At 37.2% G+C, this 19,917-nt stretch overlaps 1 protein-coding gene across 3 annotated transcripts in view; it reads left to right on the forward strand.

Moving 5' to 3' along the window:
• DIAPH2 (diaphanous related formin 2) overlaps positions 1-19,917 on the forward strand; it is a 941,635-nt gene that overhangs the window by 572,125 nt on the left and 349,593 nt on the right. For all 3 annotated transcript variants that reach the window (XM_061409121.1, XM_061409122.1, XM_061409123.1), the window contains one exon: positions 11,211-11,335. In XM_061409121.1, coding sequence (XP_061265105.1) covers positions 11,211-11,335 — 125 coding nt within the window. The remainder of the gene's footprint in view (positions 1-11,210; positions 11,336-19,917) is intronic.

Consider the following 19,917-nt stretch of genomic DNA (forward strand, 5'->3'; position numbering starts at 1 on the left):
CAAATGTATGAACCCAGACAGTGAAATATACTTAGTTTTTTTTTTATTATTATTATTATTATTTAGTTAAACATGCATATGGTTTATAAAGTAGTTCACATGTTGTATCATGGATGTTCCTCTGCTCCCAGCATCAGTTCAGGCCATATTATGGATTCAGTTGAGAAAAACTGCACCTTATCCCCAAAGGCACATGTTCTGAGGACAAACAATGGATGGCTCTTGTGAACACACATTGAGGACGAATATTTTTAAATTTCATTTAGTAAGGGTCCTGGTGGCTCAGACAGTAAAGAATATGCCAGCAATGCAGGAGACTCAGGTTGAATTCATGGGTTGTGAAGATCCCCTGGAGAAGGGCATGGCGACCCATTCCAGTGTTCTTGCATGGAGAATTCCATGGACAGAGCCTGGTGGGCTGCAGTTCATGGGGTAGCAAAGAGTCAGACACGACTGAGTGACTAACACTTTTACTTTCACTAGTTAAATTGTGTTTTGTGTTAAGATGAATTTTTAACAGGTTCTTTTCCTCCCTCTTGAGAGTGACTCATTCTCTAACTTTTTTTTTTTTTTTTTCAATTAGAGGGATTTCTTATTTGGGTGCCATTTCTCGCTTGCTTTCTTTAAAGCCCACAATGCTGAGCCTTTGCTGTTGTTATTGTATAAACATATTTACTTCATTTCCATGTATAGCATTCATATAAAATGAAACTATTGACTTATAAGTGTACTTGAGAAAGAATGCAACTGTGCCTATTGTTCGCACTGCTTGTAATGTCCTTTCTTTTTTATGTATACTTTCTGGATCAGTCACTTTAATGTTGTGCCGCTCAGCTGATAGTAATTCTTCACCTAAATATATTCAGTTAGAGAAAATTGCAAGGTGCTTATATTCCTGCTTGGGCCTATTCACATACCAACTTTCAAGAGTAAATTTTTACTTGGCCTTTCTTAGAGCAAGGATGTTAAGAAGTGCTCAGTTGCTTTGTCAGTGGGTAAAATTAATAGAAATATTTAATTCAGAGAAGAAAATTACTCCACTTGCTGGAAAAAATTTTTTATTTAAATAAAATTACACATTTTGCCCATGGTCTAGAGAATGTCACCAAAGTACTATGATTTTTTTTTCAATTCATAACAATTCTTTTATGTCCTATGTAATTGAATAGTCTTTCCATATAAAATCTCACTTAAAACATTTATCTTTTCACTTTCCTTTTCTTCAAATTGTGAATTGGAGCAAATCTATCATTTCAAATGTTTTGAATGAAAATCAGGCTACTCTCATTATATTTGTTTGAAGCCAGAAAAGAAGTACTATATGTATATTTTTTAACTGATGTAAGTAGATAAATAAGATTTTGGGGGAAAGTTTCTCCCTACATATAACTCAAGAGAGTGTACTGAACTTAAAAGGTTATTTATGGAGTACAAGGAAGATAGCTATAATAACAAACCTGATAGCTATAATTTAATTTTTTTGGTGTTGTAATTCAGATTTAGTAATTTAGTAGCAGATGTAAAAAATGAAATGAGAGAAAAAAGTTAAAGTGCCACCTAACTGACTAGTCAGTCATTGAAAATGCCTGTAGTGGGAATTTACTCAGCTAAAAAGTGTTTGCACTGTCATTAAAGACTCCTTAATTTATATTAGTGAACTAATAAAATGACAAGCACAAAAATAGACCCTGTGGCGAGGGCTACATAGTAGAGAATCATTTCTAACTCACTCTGGTATTTAAATGTTCTTGGAACTCCAACCGCCCTATATCTCCTTACCACTTACAGTGAAAAAAAAAAAAAAAATATATATATATATATAATTAGATTTAATAATTATATATATAAATGTTATATATGTGTGGGTGTGTGTGTATTTCCCTCTCTCTCACATACATGCATGAAAGCATGCACAAACCCTGAAGACATATTGGAAGTAATGTAAGCTAGGACCTAATTGGTTGCATTATCAATATTGCCTCCTCTTAAGATTGAAACAGATGTTTTCATGGCAAATAATCAGGTACATAGACACATGTCAATTCTTTTTAATACTTAAAGAAACCCTTATGTATTAGGCAATTCTAGAAAAGCAAAGGAACTAAATAGTAAGTTTCTCAAGATAAATATGGATGCACAGATTTTATGCACAAATTTTTTGACCCCACGGACTGAAGCACAAATTTTTTGACCCCATGGACTGAAGCAAGCCAGGCTTCCCTATCCATCAAAAACTCCCAAAGCTTGCTCAAACTCATGTCCATCGACTTGGTGATGCCATCCAACCACCTCAACCTCTGCCGTCCCCTTCTCCTCCCGCCTTCAATCTTTCCCATCATCAGGGTCTTTTCCAGTGAGTCAAATGGCATCAAACGGCCAAAGTGTTAGAGCTTCAGCTTCAGCATCAGTCCTCCAAAGATTATTCAGGACTGATTTCCTTTATGATTGACTGCTTGGATCTCCTTGCAATCCAAGGCACTCTCAAGAGTCTTCTCCAACACCACAGTTCAAAAGCATCAATTCTTTGGTGCTCAGCTTTCTTTGTAGTCCAACTATCATATCCATACATGACTACTGGAAAAACCATAACTTTGACTACACGGACTTTTGTTGGCAAAGTATAGTGTCTCTGCTTTTTATTATACTGTCTAGGTTGATCATAGCTTTTCTTCCAGGGAGCATTTATGTTTTAATTTCATAACTGCAGTCACCATCCACAGTGATATTGGAGCCCAACAAAATAAAATCAGTCACTGCTTCCACCTTTTCCCCTTCTATTTGCCATGAAGTGATGGGACCATATGTTGTGATCTTGTTTCTTGAATGCTGAATTTTAAGCCAGCTTTTTCACTCTCCTCTTTCACTTCAAAAGCCTCTTTAGTTCCTCTTCACTTTCTGCCATTAGAATAGTATCATCTGCATATCTGAGGTTGTTGATACTTCTCCCAGCTATCTTTATTCTACCTTGTGATTCATCCAGCTTGGCATTTTGCATGGCATCCTCTGCATATAAGTTAAATAAGCAGGGTGACAATATACAGCCTTGTCATACTCCTTTCCCAATTTCAAATCAGTCAGTTGTTCCACATCTGTTTCTAACTGAGAATTCTAACTTAAGAATTTTCCACAGTTTGTTGTGATCCACACAGTCAAAGGCTTTGATGTAGTCAATAAAGCAGAAATAGATGTTTTTCTGGAACTTTCTCCTTGATTCAGTGAATGTTGGCAATTTGATCTCTGGTTCCTGTGCCTCGTCTGAATCCAGAGTGTACATCTGGAAGTTCTCAGTTCACACACTGCTAAAACTTAGCTTGAAGGATTTTGAGCATAACCTTGCTGGCATGTGAAATGAGCACAGTTGTACAGTAGTTTTGAACATTCACTGTCATTGCACTTCTTTGGGATTAGAATGAAAACTGACCTTTTCTAGTCCTGTGGCAACTGCTGAGTTTTCCAAATTTGCTGACATGAGTGTAGCATTTTAACAGCATCTTTTACAATTTTAAATAGCTCAGCTGGAATTTCATCACCTCCACTAACTTTGTTTTTAGTAATGCTTCCTAAGGCCCACTTGACTTCATACTTCAGGATGTCTGGCTCTAGGTGAATGATCACACCACCATGGTTATCTGTGTCATTAAGGTCTTTTTTGTCCTTCTGTGTATCCTTGCCAACTCTTCTTTTTTTTTTAATTTTATTTTATTTTTAAACTTTACAATATTGTATTAGTTTTGCCAAATATCGAAATGAATCCGCCACAGGTATACCCGCGTTCCCCATCCTTCTTAATCTTTTCTGCTTCTGTTAGGTCCTTACCATTTCTGTCCTTTATCGTGCCCATCCTTGTTCCGTTGATACTTCAAATTTTCTTGAAGAGATCTTTAGTCCATCTTATTATGTTGTTTTTCCTCTATTTCTTTGCACTGTTCATTTAAGAAGCGTTCTTATCTCTCCTTGGGCTTCCCTCATAGCTCAGTTGGTAAAGAATCTGCCTGCAATGCAGGAGACCCTGGTTTGATTCCTGGGTCAGGAAAATCCACTGTAGAAGGGAAAGGCTACCCACTCCAGTATCCTGGCCTGGAGAATTCCATGGACTGTATAGTCCATGGGGTCACAAAGGGTCGAACATGACTGAGTAACTTTCACTTTCTTGTTTCTCCTTGGCTATTCTCTGGAACTCTGCATTCCACTGGGTATGTCTTTCCCTTTCTCCCTTGCCTTTCACTTGTTTTCTTGCCTCAGCTATTTATAAAGCCTCCTCAGACAACCAGTTTGCCTCCTTACCTTTCATTTTCTTTGGAATGGTTTTGGTCACTTCCTTCTGTACAATGTCCTGAACTTCCATCCATTGTTCTTCAGGTACTCTGTCAGATCTAACCCCTTGAATCTATTTGTGACTTAACACTGTATAATTGTAAGGGATTTGATTTAGGTCATACCTGAATGGGCTAGTAGTTTTCCCTCCTTCCTTCCATTTAAGCCAGAATTTTGCAATAAGGAGCTCATAATCAGAGCCAGAGTCAGCTCCAGGTCTTGTTTTTGCTGACTATATAGTATAGTGCTTCTACATCTTGAGCTGCAAAGGACATAATTAATCTGATTTTGATATTGTCCATCTGATGGTATCCATGTGTACGGTCATCACTTGTGTTGTTGGAAAAAGGTGTTTGCTATTACCAGTGTGTTCTCTTGACAAAACTCTGTTAGCCTTTGTCCTGCTTCATTTTATACTTCAAGACCAAACGTGTCTGTTATTCCAGGTATCTCTTGACTTCCTACTTTTGCATTCCAATCCCCTATGATGGAGAAGAAACAGAAGGTATTGGGCTTCCCTGGTGGCTCAGAGGGTAAAGTGTCTGACTGCAATCTGGGAGACCCGGCTTCAGTCCCTGGGACTGGAAGATCACCTGGAGAAGGAAATAGCAACCCACTCCAGTATTCTTGCCTGAAGAATCCCATGGACAGAGGATCCTGGTAGGCTACAGTCCACGGGGTTGCAAAGAGTTGGACACAATTGAGCAACTTCACTAGAAGGTGTTATAGGTCTTTATAGAAACAGTCAACTTAATCTTCTTCAGCATCAGTTCTTGCGGCATAGACTTGGATTACTGTGATGTTGAATGATTTGCTTGTAAACGAATGGAGATCATTCTGTCGTTTTTGAGGTTGCACCCGAGTACTGCATTTCAGACTGTTGTTGGCTATGAGGGCTGCTCTGTCTTTTCTGAAGGATCCTTGCCCGCAGTAGTAGATATAATGGTCATCCAAATTAAATTTTCCCATTCCCGTCCATTTAAGTTCATTGATTCCTCAAGATGTCGATGTTCAATTTTGCCATCTCCTGCTTGACCATGTCCAATTTACCTTAATTCATGGACTTAACTTCCAGGTTCCTATACAGTATTGTTCTTTACAGCATTGAACTTTACTTTCACCACCAGACCCATCCACAACTGTCTGTTGTTTCAACTTTGCTTCAGGTGCTTCATTTTTTCTGGAGCTATTGGTATTTGCCCTCTGCTCTTTACCAGTAGCATATAGGACACCTTCCAACCTGGGGGACTCATCTTCTGGTATTATATCTTTTTGCCTTTTCTTACTGTTGATGGAGTGAGTAGCAATTTCCTCATCTAGTAGACCATTTTTTTGTTTGTTTGTTTGTTTTCCAGAAATCTTCGCTATGACCCGTCCATCCTTGGTGGCCCTGCATGACATGGCTCCTAGCTTCATTGAGTTATACAAGCCCCTTCATCATGACAGGGCCATGATCTTTGAACAGGGGATAATATTTCAGTTTAGTTCAGCCGCTCAGTCGTGACTGACTCTTTGCGACCCCATGAATGGCAGCACACCAGGCCTCCCTGTCCATCACCAACTCCCGGAGTTCACTCAAACTCATGTCCATTGATTCGGTGATGCCATCCAGCCATCTCATCCTCTGTCGTCCCCTTTTCCTCCTGCCCCCAATCCCTCCCAACATCAGAGTCTTTTCCAATGAGTCTACTCTTCGCAAGAGGTGGCCAAAGTACTGGAGTTTCAGCTTTAGCATCATGCCTTCCAAAGAACACCCAGGTCTGATCTCCTTTAGAATGGACTGGTTGGATCTCCTCGCAGTCCAAGGGAATCTCAAGAGTCTTCTCCAACACCACAGTTCAAAAGCATCAATTCTTCGGCACTCATCTTTCTTCACAGTCCAAATCTCACATCCATACATGACCACTGGGAAAACCATAGCCTTGACTAGATGGACCTTTGTTGGCAAAGTAATGTCTCTGCTTTTCAGTATGCTATCTAGGTTGGTCATAACTTTTCTTCCAAGGAGTAAGCGTCTTTTAATTTCATGGCTGCAATCACCATCTGCAGTGATTTTGGAGCTCCAAAAATAAAGTCTGACACTGTTTCCACTGTTTCCCCATCTATTTCCCATGAAGTGATGGGACCAGATGCCATGATCTTCGTTTTCTGAATGTTGAGCTTTAAGCCAACTTTTTCACTCTCCTCTTTCACTTTCATCAAGAGGCTTTTTAGTTCCTCTTCACTTTCTGCCATAAGGGTGGTGTCATCTGCATATCTGAGGTTATTGATATTTCTCCTGGCAATCTTGATTCCAGCTTGTGTTTCTTCCAGCCCAGCATTTCTCATGATGTACTCTGCAAAAAAGTTAAATAAGCAGGGTGACAATGTAGAGCCTTGACGTACTCCTTTTCCTATTTGGAACCAGGTTGTTGTTCCATGTCCAGTTCTAACTGTTGTTTCCTGACCTGCATATAGGTTTCTCAAGAGGCAAGTCAGGTGGTCTGGTATTCCCATCTCTTTCAGAATGTTCCACAGTTTATTGTGATCCACACAGTCAAAGGCTTTGGCATAGATAGTATTTAACACATAGTAAATACTCAATAAATGTTAGTTATTGAATAGGAGCATAAGTGATTACTAACCCTTATACCTTAGGAGGACTAGTTGAAGGAACTGGATGTTTGTAACCTTGGCAGATTAAGAAGATGCAAGGGACATCTTTCCTATAAAATAGGAAGTAGACTTAAGCAATGTTGCTTTAAGGCAAAATGAGGACTAATGGGTAAGAAGACTGCAAGTATGCTGATTTTGATTATAAGCAAATAGAGTTTTTCTAATTATATCAACTGTCAAAAAGGAAATAAGCCATTCAGGGATAGAGTGAATCCTCTGTAAATTCTGTAAAGCAATACCTCTGGGTATCCGTTCTGTGCCAAGGCCCTCTCTCCAGTCTGGGGCCACTTGTCTTGCTCCTCAGACAGACCTCGAAGTTCACATCTCTTGAAATAGAATTTCACCAATGAGAGAATAAGGTTCACCAAGTCAACCTTTCACCTCCTTTAACCAACTCTTTCAAGTTGAAGTTGCTTTATTTGTCTTATGCAGAGGCCAAGACTGAATTCATGATTGGGGGGCCCAGTGCAAAATGAAATTGCAAAGCCTAGTTTGAAATATTACTAAGAAGTTCAAAGTGCTGACAATAAAACCTTAAACAAAGAACAGGGCACTTTTAAGCCTGGGGCCCCATGTGACTTCATGGTTCACATACCCGTTAAGTGGCCCTGATAGAGACAACCTGAGACACTAAGCAAGCAGCTATAGTTTCTGTAAAGGTATAGCCAGTTCAGTAACATCCTCTCTTGTATTTGCTTTCTTCTCTTTTCCCTCATGCCTGTTTTACTGGGATTAAACCCCACCACCGATAAAGCTGTTACATGCAAGCTTTGTCATAGGCTCTGTTTTCTGGGAATGGAGATTGTCTGTCTATTTATTTAGTAAATTTTATTGAACTTTAGTTGATTTACAGTGTTGTGTTAATTTCTGCAGTACAGCAAAGTGGATTCATGTGTGCATGCTAAGTCGCTTCAATCATGCCCAACTCTTTGTGACCCTGTGGACTGTAATCTGCCAGGCTCCTCTGTCCATGGGATTCTCCAGGCAAGAATACTGGAGTGGGTTGCCATGTCCTCCTTCAGGGAATCTTCCTAACCCAGGGATCAAAACTGCATCTCTTATGTCTCCTACATTGACAGAGGAGTTCTTTTCTACTAACGCCAGCTGGAAAGCCCCGTGAAGCAAAGTGATTGTTATACATATATTCTTTTCCATTATGGTTTATCACAGGATATTGAATATAGTTCCTTTTACTGTACAGTAGGACCTTATTGCTTACCCATTCTATGTGTAATAGTTTACGTCTGCTGATCCCAAATTCCCAGTCCTTCCCATCCCCGTTCTCTTTCCCCCTTGGTAAACCCAAGTCTGTTCTCTATGTCTGTGAGTCTGTTTCTATTTCGGAAGGCTAACAATGATGCTGTGTAATCTGAGCTTTTAAACCTTGAGGGGGCTGGTCCATATCTCCTTTAATGTCACTTCCAACTCTAAGATACCATAATTCCAACAATTTAAGGAGATATATTTTATATAATGGTATTTTTTCTTTAATGCAGCTATAAATTTGCAAGTGTGCTAAAATTCTTGGATTCTCACATCTCTAGTATTTTATTTTCTTTTGTTCCAGCATAATATTAATAGTTTATTACAGGGGGAAGACAGAGAAGCTTAGGAAAAGGTATCCCTTACTTTTTTTCCTTATCTCAGTTTTTCACTTTCCCCTTTACTTAAGCATATCCTGCAACCCTGCCTCCTCTGTATATTAGATAGACTTCAACTTCCTACTCGGAGAAGGCAGTGGCACCCCACTCCAGTACTCTTGCCTGGAAAATCCCATGGATGGAAGAGCCTGGTAGGCTGTAGTCCATGGGGTCGCTAAGAGTTGGACATGACTGAGCGACTTCCCTTTCACTTTTCACTTTCATGCATTGGAGAAGGAAATGGCAACCCAATCCAGTGTTCTTGCCTGGAGAATCCCAGGGATGGGGGAGCCTGGTGGGCTCCCGTCTATGGAGTCGCACAGAGTCGGACACAACTGAAGCGACTTAGCAGAAGCAGCAGTAGCAGCAACTTCCTACTTCCTTTTCATTTTCACTTAATAATTAACTAACTTCTGATTACTTTTGTTGTATCTAACTTCTACATACACATCCATTTGCAGAAGTGGGCATACATTTAAATCCAATTCAAAACTCATTGACGTATATATATTCATTCAACAACATTCATTGGGTACAGTATATGATAAGTACTGAGGGAAAAGCAAAGTGTTAGTTAGGAATCTTACTATTAAGTAGCATGACAGTTTAGAGCAGAGACTCTGTGCTTATGTACACAAAGCCAAAAAAAAAAAAAAACTCTCACTTAAAAGGTGATATGTGGAAGATCGCTTAAAGAAATAGAAGTGTCTATGAATGTTAGAGAATTTGGACTAGAGCTCTAGAGGGATTTATAGAGGTCTAAGGATTTGACATATGAAATTGAGGTGGACAGATGTCTAGAAAATATTGTTTTATTCAGAATTCAACTTTAGGGTAAAAGCAGTTTCACTGAATTAAAAATAATGCCTCTTGTTATTTGAGTTATCTATACGTTTGTGTATATGGCAACTTGATTAGGCTGTTTCTTTATTGAACAATCAGAACAGTCCTCAAATCATCCCGTTTTTACTATTGGAATTACCATTGTGACATAAACTTTGCCTCTGGGCACATTTTGTTTATTGCAGAAAGTTATCATGAGTTTATTTCTTCCATGTAGCCTAAATGACATAAACAACTTGTCAATTTCATATCTTCAGCTTCCCATCAAGTGAGTGGGAATGGAGAAGCCTTTTGAATAATTAGTAAGAAAAACTGAAGTGGAAAAATTCAGCTTTAAACTCAGAGAGAATGGTTTCCTTCACAGTAAATTCATCCTTTAAATAAAGCAAGCAATGATTACTGAGCCGTTAGCACATTTTTGGCAGGGCAAAACTCTTTGACTTCTCCAATAAGGAATAATCTCCAAGTTTGTCAGATCTAAACAAATGGAACTAAATTGGACCTAGCTATTTGTACTGACAGATTAATAGGAAAAAAATAATTTGTCTTTAGTGTTGGTATTTGATTTTCACTCTCTTGAACTTCCAAGTATATTTAAGCAATTTCTCCTCATTGAGTTATATAGGTGTGTATGTCAGCATGATGAATTTATATCAGAAGACTGGCTGAAATTTGCCAGGAGGTTGATTTTTGTCAGTCTCTTGAATTATTCATGGTAATTCTAATACACCTCTGAATGAGACTGCAATTTACTTAAAAAAAAAAAAAGAATTGTAATATTATTCTATTTCTGTTTCATGGTCCTTTAATGAAAAGAACTGTGTTTCAGAAACCTGGATTTAAAAATCAATGTCGTGGGCTACCTATCAAATTTTAATACTTACCTTGTCTTTTCAACTAGAACTCTGTCAAATCTGTTGATATTGATAGAATTGTCTTCATATATAATTGGCAGTTATGGAGTAATAGAGTATCTGTAAAATAGTATAAGCTTTAACAAAAAAGTTAGCCCTGTGTAAAGAAGGCATCCTGAGAGATCTGGAAAGTGTGCACATATTTAAGAGCGCTTTGAATATACTATTTAAAATTATTGGTTGTCAATGAGAAGAGAAAAAGAAAAATGCAGAAAATGTTAGGGATAATTAAGGCAACTAATGAACCTGTTTGAGGGCTCACCGAAGCTTTGTGGGTGTGCATGTGCATATGTATTCACTATGGTTTGCTCTAAATTCTTCACATCAACAGTTATTTTTCTTGTCTCTGAGTATGAAAAGTACTAAACTCAGGAATTTAAACCATAGGTATTGGTTTATAAGAATCAGGATCTTTCAACAAAAGAAAAATATTTGATCCTTTTATGTAATTTAACATTTAATCACTTACATAGCCAAGAACATACATTAAATAGATAGGATCTCTTTGAACTCTAGTTTCTCTTTAATCTTCACATTAGATTTTTAAAGAATGAAATATTAGGAAGTCCATCAATAAATTTAAATAGAAATGGATTCATTTGAGCTAATGGCTGAATGAAATGACATTCCCATATTAAACATGATGATTTGGTATATCATACATTTTCAAAACTTCTTTCATGGAGAGTAGACATTTTATGAGCAATAATTGAGAAAAATGTGAGTTGGTTTCATGAAACTATTCTCCATATTAAAAAAATATTTGAACTGATATGGTTTTCTTTTAGTTGTTTTGTGGAATACCTGGTGAAATATTTTAAACATTTTGCACATTGTTCTTTAGTTTCAGCTCAAATTCTCAAGAGCAACCTTGCAGCAATGGAACAACAAATTGTCCGTCTGGAACGTGACATCAAGCAATTCCCCAAAACAGAAAATCAACATGATAAGTTTGTGGAAAAGATGACAATATCCTTTATTTAAGCATTTTATTTGTTAATTTCTATGTGTGTGTGTGTCTGTGTGTGTGTGTCTCTGTGTGTGTGTGTCTGTCTATCCAAATATCTATTTACCCTGTGATTAGTTCTAAACTTACCATTCTATTCACATGGTTCGGATGAATTTGTGTATAGGCTGTTTTTATATCAGCAGCATAAATTTTAGTTCATGACATTTTGAATCATAGAGTAGGCAAGGGAACGATTATATAAGAAAAATGCCATTTCTCAAAGAAGAGTTTCATTTGAAGGCCTACAAGATATGCAAGGTAAGTCTTATGAAGTTTGATAAGACCTAAAACAAAACAAAGACTCTCCTTATATAAGCAGTTATTTAAAGGAAATGATCAGTAAAAGAAATTTTTTTGTCAGAGTTCTTTTTTGTTGCTCCCTTTGTGTATGCAGGTATTTTCTGAGGGGCACATACATTTTCAAGGGCAATCAGAGGATAACTGATATCAGTAGACTGAAAGGTTATGAAGAATAAAATGCATGCATGGATGGATGGATAGATGAATTGATCAGTAGGTTATGTATTTTAGTAAATTGTAATAGCTATCTGTAACACATTAAGCATTGCCTGCTATATAAATGTTTTTAAATCCCTATTTTACATACAGTATATTCATATAAATTACAGAATTATATGAAAGGAAAACTTGAGAAATGATATCTAGCTTGAACTGTTTAATGTTAAATCTGGTATCTAAAGATAAACTATATTAGAGCTGATTTTTTTTTTCTATTTTGGTTTTCAAAAGTTAAAACCATATCCTCCTCCTCTGGGTTTAAATAAATATCTTGAACTGCAGATTGATTCACAATTTTACATCTCTAGAGGGAATAAATACTGTAAATTCTTTATCTGATAATAAGTAAATTATTTCAACAACTATATGGCAGTCACCTTGTTTCAAGGTTAAATTTATCGTCTTTTTCTTCTCTCATATGCTTTCTTTCCTGCCCAGCTTGGAAGTTATGGTCCTGAACTTGAATTACTTGAGAATGGCAATTTATGTTTATGTGAAAAAAAATTTTTTTTTCATTTTCAATGTTTGATTCATAAATTAATACTGTATTCTGTGTGGTCCTTTAGTGATGCTGAGTACTTATGTAAATAAGAATATTGAGAACATATGTTTGTGGGAGATTGGAGGCAGGAAATCCTCAAAAATAACCTTTAATTACATAGCTGCCCACATTGAAATATTTAATATGAAGATTTAACTTTGTTGCTGATTATATTTTTCTTTCAAATTTGTTATATTGTCTTGTGGTTGGAAGCACCGCCTACAGTTTTCACCTTTTGATTTTGTTTCTTGCCTTACATATCTGTATTTAATTCTTGATCCCTTTTTTCTTTTTAATATTTTCTTCTACAGTTGGCATATGGCCACACAATAGCATGCAACATTGAGGAATCTTTGTTGCTCATTTCGAAAAAGAAAAGTAATTTCAAGCCCTCATGAACTTGGCCTGGATTCTATTTTATTTCTCTCGTTATATGTAATTAAGTGCTTTAGAATGAAAATCCAGAGCCTTCTGTATCTGTATGTTACGGATGAATGGTTATTCTTCATTTAAGTGGCACCAAAGTGTGACTGTCTACATGGGGATTGAAAACTATATTAAAATGTATGGAGCCGTTACTTTGGATATTATATTAGAAAAAAAATGAAATATATAGCAATTTATTTTAGAGAAAAAGTAGACTATTGACTCTATCTTTTGGTTGGAGTTGATTAAAAACTCCAAATTAATAAATTACAATGGTAAAACTGTACTTAAATTATTCTTGCTTAGGAAGACCCCTTGGACAACCACTGAGAGGTTGGATCTTCTAGAAAAAGGCAAACAAAAGGTCTAATCATCATATGTATATATGTTATATGAATTTCGGTGCTTACTTAATTTTTTTTTCTACTGTTTTGGCAATTTCAAAAGAGAAGGATATTTCCTTGTGAAATACTTGATTCAGTTTTAAAATTAGAACCATGATCCTATTTTTAGTGTAAGATTCTTTGTACTGGATGATCTTTCCACTGTTTCTGTCACCTGCCAATAAATTAATTTACTTTAGGTCAGTGGCCCTTTAAATTGAGCAACTATAGGCACTAGTATGGGGGTAGTTATCTCTTGAATGAAGGTAATCTTACCTTTACTTAAACAGTAACCTCTCTATAAGGCCTGTGAGTTCAAAAACTGAATAGCAGTGCCACTCTAGACTTTTAGAAGGGATCGGTGCTATAGTTAGCAGCAGTGGCATGAAGGCCAGAAGGCAATGAATATGTAGGTTGAATCTTCACCAGATCTCTAGGTTGGTCTAAGTCCCATAGCACCCCATGTTCACCCTTGTTCTTTCACATTATTGATGGAATACATAAAAATATGCTTGGCATTACCAAATCATGAAAATACAACAGTGCACAAGGTAGAAAACTTGACTACAATTTGCTGACAGTCTGGCATTTATTCACTTCTCTGTCTTGCTGGCCTAATGGCCAAGATCACGTCCAGCATGTTAATTCCGATATGCCCATCCCAATGTGAAGCACCTAGCAACATGAAGGCATTCAATAACTATATATTAAATCACAGAATAATATAGCAAGAGACAATGGAGGTCATCTAATCCAAGATCCTCCTTTTACTTAACACACCAAAAGGGATATTGTTGAAAGAGTAGTTAGCTGTTCTTCTAGTTATAAAACTTTTCTTCATATACATCTTCACAGGAAGTTGAGTAACTATGAATCACCTTTTTAGAGCATGTAAAGTGTAATCAGTTAGAAGGGATAACCAAATCTTTTAAAAGTAAATGTCAAAGAAACAAAAAGGAATGAAACCTCTCCTATGAATGGAGTAAGCCAGGCTATTTCCTATCTTCCCTGGTGGCTCAGATGGTAAAGCGTCTGCCTACAATGCAGGAGATCTGGGTTCAATCCCTGGGTCTGGAAGATCTCCTGGAGAAGGAAATGGCACCCCACTCCAGTATTCTTGCCTGGAAAATCCCTTGGATGGAGGAGCCTGGTAGGCTACAGTCGATGGGGTCGCAAAGAGTCGGACACGACTGAGCTACTTCACTTTCACTTTCCACTTTCAAACAATAGTCAGGGGCTTTAGAATGAAGCTTGTCACCTCTGACTCTCTTTCTCTACCCCAAATTGTTTGCTTGTTCTAAATTTTTTTAAAAAGTTGGAAAGAGTAAACAAAGCAAGATTAATTTTGTAAGACTGTAAAGCAGAGGGAATTAGAGAAAATTCTCTCATAAATCATAGTAGGGAGGTTCTAGGATAAAAAGGGATGATCTGGATATAATATTGGATATAATATATTATTGGATATATTATATAATATATTATATATATATATGTTATTGGATATAATAGCACCATATATTTTGAAATACACATGCTTCAAAAATCTAGATACCTTGTTGGGAAATTTGCTGTTGTGATTTTTTTTTTTAAAGCAAAGTGCTTTGTATTCTTCATGTCAATGTGCTCATCATAATAATATTGGAAGTTTTAGGTTCAATTGTTTGGTCAGTGAATTCAAATAGAATCTGTATTCATTTTTTAGTAAGTTATAAAAATGGTAATGTTCACTCATTAGCTGAATGTTTACTATGTATCAGATACTGACCAAGTTTACCCTCTTGAGCCTTTAAAAAATGTTCCTATTCATTAAATGAGTATTTTCCATGTCTGGTGATGAAATTGTTCACAGTTGTCCCTGTGTCACCATGGTGAGCTCAAGTTGTCTCAGGATAACTTCAACAACCCACACATTTATTTGTCATAGCTTCATTGTTTTAAGGTGACCAGGAATTTGGTAATCTTTGTGTTTTGGCACTTTTTGCAAAAATTGGTGAGGTGAGGTTCAGAATCACTGTTGGTTTCAAAGTTTTGAAAAATAACCTATGCTTAAGAGAGGTGAGAGGGAACACTGTGAGTGGTCTGCTTGTCAATCCTGAGACCCATCTCTTGAACTTGACATTATATATGGATTCTGAGTTTTTCAGCTTTTGTATTTTGACCAATCACGTGAATATGAAAGAGTTTTTCTTTCTTTCTTTTAAATCCATGCATCACTTTTACTTACTGCTGCTTGCTTTTTCCTGTGGGAAAACCCATTCTTAAAAGAGGGCTCCTTAGACTTTAAAATATATGTTGTGGTCCAGTCTTCAACTGTCTAAAAAGCACATTACCCACAGTGTTGACCTTACTGCTTATATCCTGTTGACAAATTTCTTACCACATTTGCTCACATAGATTTTGTCAGTGGCAGAGCTGTCTATTGCCCCAAATCAGCTTAGTTTTTTGATTGACTGCTGGCTAAGTCATTTCACCAACCAGAGGGCAGGGAGGACTGAGTAGCAGGGGCACCATTAACACATTGACAAGAGGAGCTGACAGAATGTTAATGATATTAACATTCTGTCAGCTCACTATCAACACCTCAGATTTCCTCATAGTAGAAGGGAGAGTCATTTGAAGTGTTTAAAAATCAATTTCTGGAAGAAGCACACTGCCCTGACCAGTCAATTCAGAATAGATTTGGGGTCTTTACTGCACTGTAGCTATGTCAATTTTTATTCCACTCTTCTTTATTAAGAGAATAATTTTTGGAAAGATGAAAAACTCACACAATGATTATTAAACCTCAGCAATATTAGTCACCTTTGAGAACATGCCAGTAACAGGTTTAAAAGAGAGGGTGATTCATACTTTGTAAAGTAAATGCCCATAAAACAAAATAAAACAAAACAGAAATCTCAACAGCAAGGCTTTTTTCCCCAGTATGAATGTACTAATCTTGGCTGTTTTCTAGCTCCTGAAAAATCAAGAGCTTTAGGCTAGACTACAGGGAAGTTCACTGATTCAATTGCCTGCTGGTCTCAAACTCAGCAAATTTGGAAGTTCAAAGCAAAACTGGTTTTCATAAGACTGCTCAGGGAGAGAAGGCCCAGGATTAAAAAAAAAGAAAGAAAGAAAAAGAGAGAGAGTAAGCATGGGAGCATGGTCAGTAATAGCGGGGAAAGACTGCTTTTTAAAAAAGGAAGATTGTTAGCATTCTTTGAAATATGCACTCTTCATCACATTTTGGAAGTTTATTTATTTATTATTTTTGGTTGTGTCACACAGCTTGTGGGATCTTAGCTCCCTGACCAGGGATTCAACCCAGACCCTTGGCAGTGAAAGCAAGTTTGTGTGTGTGTGTGTATGTGTGTGTTTAACTTCAATTATTTGCACAGTAATTTGCAATAGAAGGTATAATCACTTGTAGTAATAACAATAAAAATGATAGTAAAATATAAATAATAGCAAGTGTTTAGTGAATGTCATGTGTCAGTCACAGTGCTAAAAATATATAGGTGTCTTGTGGCTCAGCTGGTAAAGAATCCGCCTGCAGTGCAGGAGACTGCAGTTCGATCCCTGAGTTGGGAAGATCCCCTGGAGAAGAGAAAGGCTACTCACTCCAGTATTATGGCCTAGAGAATTGCATGGACTGCATAGTGCATGGAGTCTCGAACAGGACTGAGTGGCTTTCACTTTCACTTTCATACAATCTCAAATTATCTCCAAAGCAATACAATGCGGTCAGTCAGTCAGTCAGTTAAGTCACTCAGTTGTGTCCCACTCTTTGTGACCCCATGAATCACAGCACGCCTAGGGCTCCCTGTCCATCACCAACTCCCGGAGTTTACCCAAACTCATGTCCATCAAGTCAGTGATGCCATCCAGTCATCTCATCCTCTGTCGTCCCCTTCTCCTCCTGCTCTCAATCTTTCCCAGCATCAGTGTCTTTTCCAATGAGTCTTTGCAAGTGATGGCCAAAGTACTGGAGTTTCAACTTCATCATCAAGTCCTTCCAATGAATATTCAGGACTGATTTTCTTTAGGATGAACTGGTTGGATCTCCTTGCAGTCCAAGGGACTCTGAAGAGTCTGCTCCAACACCGCAGTTCAAAGGCATCAATTTTTCGGCACTCAGCTTTCTTCACAGTCCAAATCTCACATCCATACATGACCACTGGAAAAACCATAGCCTTGACTAGATGGACCTTTGTTGGCAAAGTAATGTCTCTGCTTTTTAATATGCTATCTAGGTTGGACATAACTTTCCTTCCAAGGAGTAAGCGTCTTTTAATTTCATGGCTGCAGTCTCCATCTGCAGTGATTTTGGAGCCCCCCAAAATAAAGTCTGACGCTGTTTCCACTGTTTCCCCATCTATTTCCCGTGAAGTGATGGGACTAGATGCCATGATCTTCGTTTTCTGAGTGTTGAACTTTAAGCCAACTTTTTCATTCTCTTTCACTTTCATCAAGAGACTTTTTAGTTCCTCTTCACTTTCTGCCATAAGGGTGGTGTCATCTGCATATCTGCATATTTCTCCCAGCAATCTTGATTCCAGCTTGTGCTTCTTGCAGCCCAGCGTTTCTCATGATGTACTCTGCATATAAGTTAAATAAGTAGGGTGACAATATAGAGACTTGACGTACTCCTTTTCCTATTTGGAACCAGGCTGTTGTTCCATGTCCAGTTCTAACTGTTGCTTCCTGACCTGCATATAGGTTTCCCAAGAGGCAGGTCAAGTGGTCTGGTATTCCCATCTCTTTCAGAATGTTCCACAGTTTATTGTGATCCACACAGTCAAAGGCTTTGGCATAGTCAATAAAGTAGAAATAGATGTTTTTTGTATGGAATTCTCTTGCTTTTTCCATGATCCAGCGGATGTTAGCAATTTGATCTCTGGTTCCTCTGCCTTTTCTAAAACCAGCCTGAACATCTGGAAGTTCACGGTTCATGTATTGCTGAAGCCTGGCTTGGAAAATTTTGAGTATTACTTTGCTAGCATGTGAGATGAGTGCAATTGTGCAGTAGTTTGAGCATTCTTTGGCATTGCTTTTCTTTGGGATTAGAATGAAAACGGACCTTTTCCCATCCTGTGGCCACTGCTGAGTTTTCCAAATTTCCTGGCATATTGAGTGTAGCACTTTCACAGCATCATCTTTCAGGATTTGAAATAGCTCAACTGCAATTCCATCACCTCCACTAGCTTTGTTCATGGTGATGCTTTCTAACGCCCATTTGACCTCACATTCCAGATGTCTGGCTCTAGGTGAGTGATCACACCATTGTGATCATCTGGGTCATAAAGATCTTTTTTGTACAGTTCTTCTGTATATTCTTGCCACCTCTCCTTAATGTCTTCTGCATCTGTAAGGTCCATACCATTTCTGTCCTTTATCGAGCCCATCGTTGCATGAAATGTTGCCTTGGTATCTAAAATTTTCTTGAAGAGATCTCTAGTCTTTCCCATTCTGTTATTTTCCTCTATTTCTTTGCATTGATCGCTGAGAAAGGCTTTCTTATATCTCCTTGCTATTCTCTGGAACTCTACATTCAGATGCTTATATCTTTCCTTTTCTCCTTTGCTTTTCGCTATATGGTAGGTACTATGATTAACCCAATTTTAAATATGTGAGGTTTGAGGCTATAGAGGTTCAAACGTGTGCAAGATCATGTATAGTTCAAGTCTGGCATTTAATGAAAGCCAGAATTCAAGTAAATTTTGCTACTTCAGCTCCAAGCTTCAGACTCCAAGCCTTGTGTTTGTAACCATGGTATCAAGCTGCCTCTAAGGTCAGAAAGCTTCATAAATCTGAGATGAAATTCACATTTGTTGACTGTGAATCTATGTGTTGCTTCAGAGGAAAAAAAATATTTTTGAAAGGTTTTCAAATTAATTTAAGAATTAACTACTCACTTATAACATATCCTCCACAAAGTCTTCCTTAATCATAGCAAACATAATTACTTTCCTTGTCCCGTGTGTTCTCATAGCATTTTAATATTTTGATCATTGTACTTACTGACTTGACTATACTCTGCTTGTGTGTATGTGTTTTGTACACTGGGTTATAAAATCTTTTGAGACAGAAATCCTTATTCATCTTTGAGTACAACAAACTTAGCACAGTGCTTTTTGGAAAATTGTCCTAGTAAATGTTTATTTAATATGTTAGAAGTCATTGCAATAATTAATATTAAATAACATTCTAGCAAGTAAGTAGAAAATAGCTTGTTATCCTGGCATAACTTTAGTTTGACAAAAGGAAAAGGGGTATAACATGTTTCCACTTTTATTCCTGTATGTTTTGATTTAAAATGCAGGTATTAAGAATTATCTCTTTGTTGCTTAGAAATCGCATTGTAAGAAACTGTCTCAATGGAGCATATAGTTTTTCAGATCAGTCAACTCAAAAATTTTCTATTTGAAATGTCTTGCTTGTTTCAATGGCAGCCTGAAATTACCATGAGCTCCATTTTTCAAACTTTTTTTAGGAATTGATAGACATTTGGTGCATGATGCTAATGGTGAGAAAAGAGCGTATTGCTTAGTTAAAGGATGCTTAAACCCTTTCAGCCCACTAGAGACTCATCTGGGAATAGAGCTTAAATTGGATATTGTAGCCATCATTTGTCTTTTTGTTTTTATTTGAAATTTACTAAAACTATTTTCAATTACAAAAGGCATGCATGGTA

The sequence above is a fragment of the Bos javanicus genome, chromosome X (assembly GCF_032452875.1).
Source record: "Bos javanicus breed banteng chromosome X, ARS-OSU_banteng_1.0, whole genome shotgun sequence".
Taxonomy (NCBI): Eukaryota; Metazoa; Chordata; class Mammalia; order Artiodactyla; family Bovidae; genus Bos; species Bos javanicus.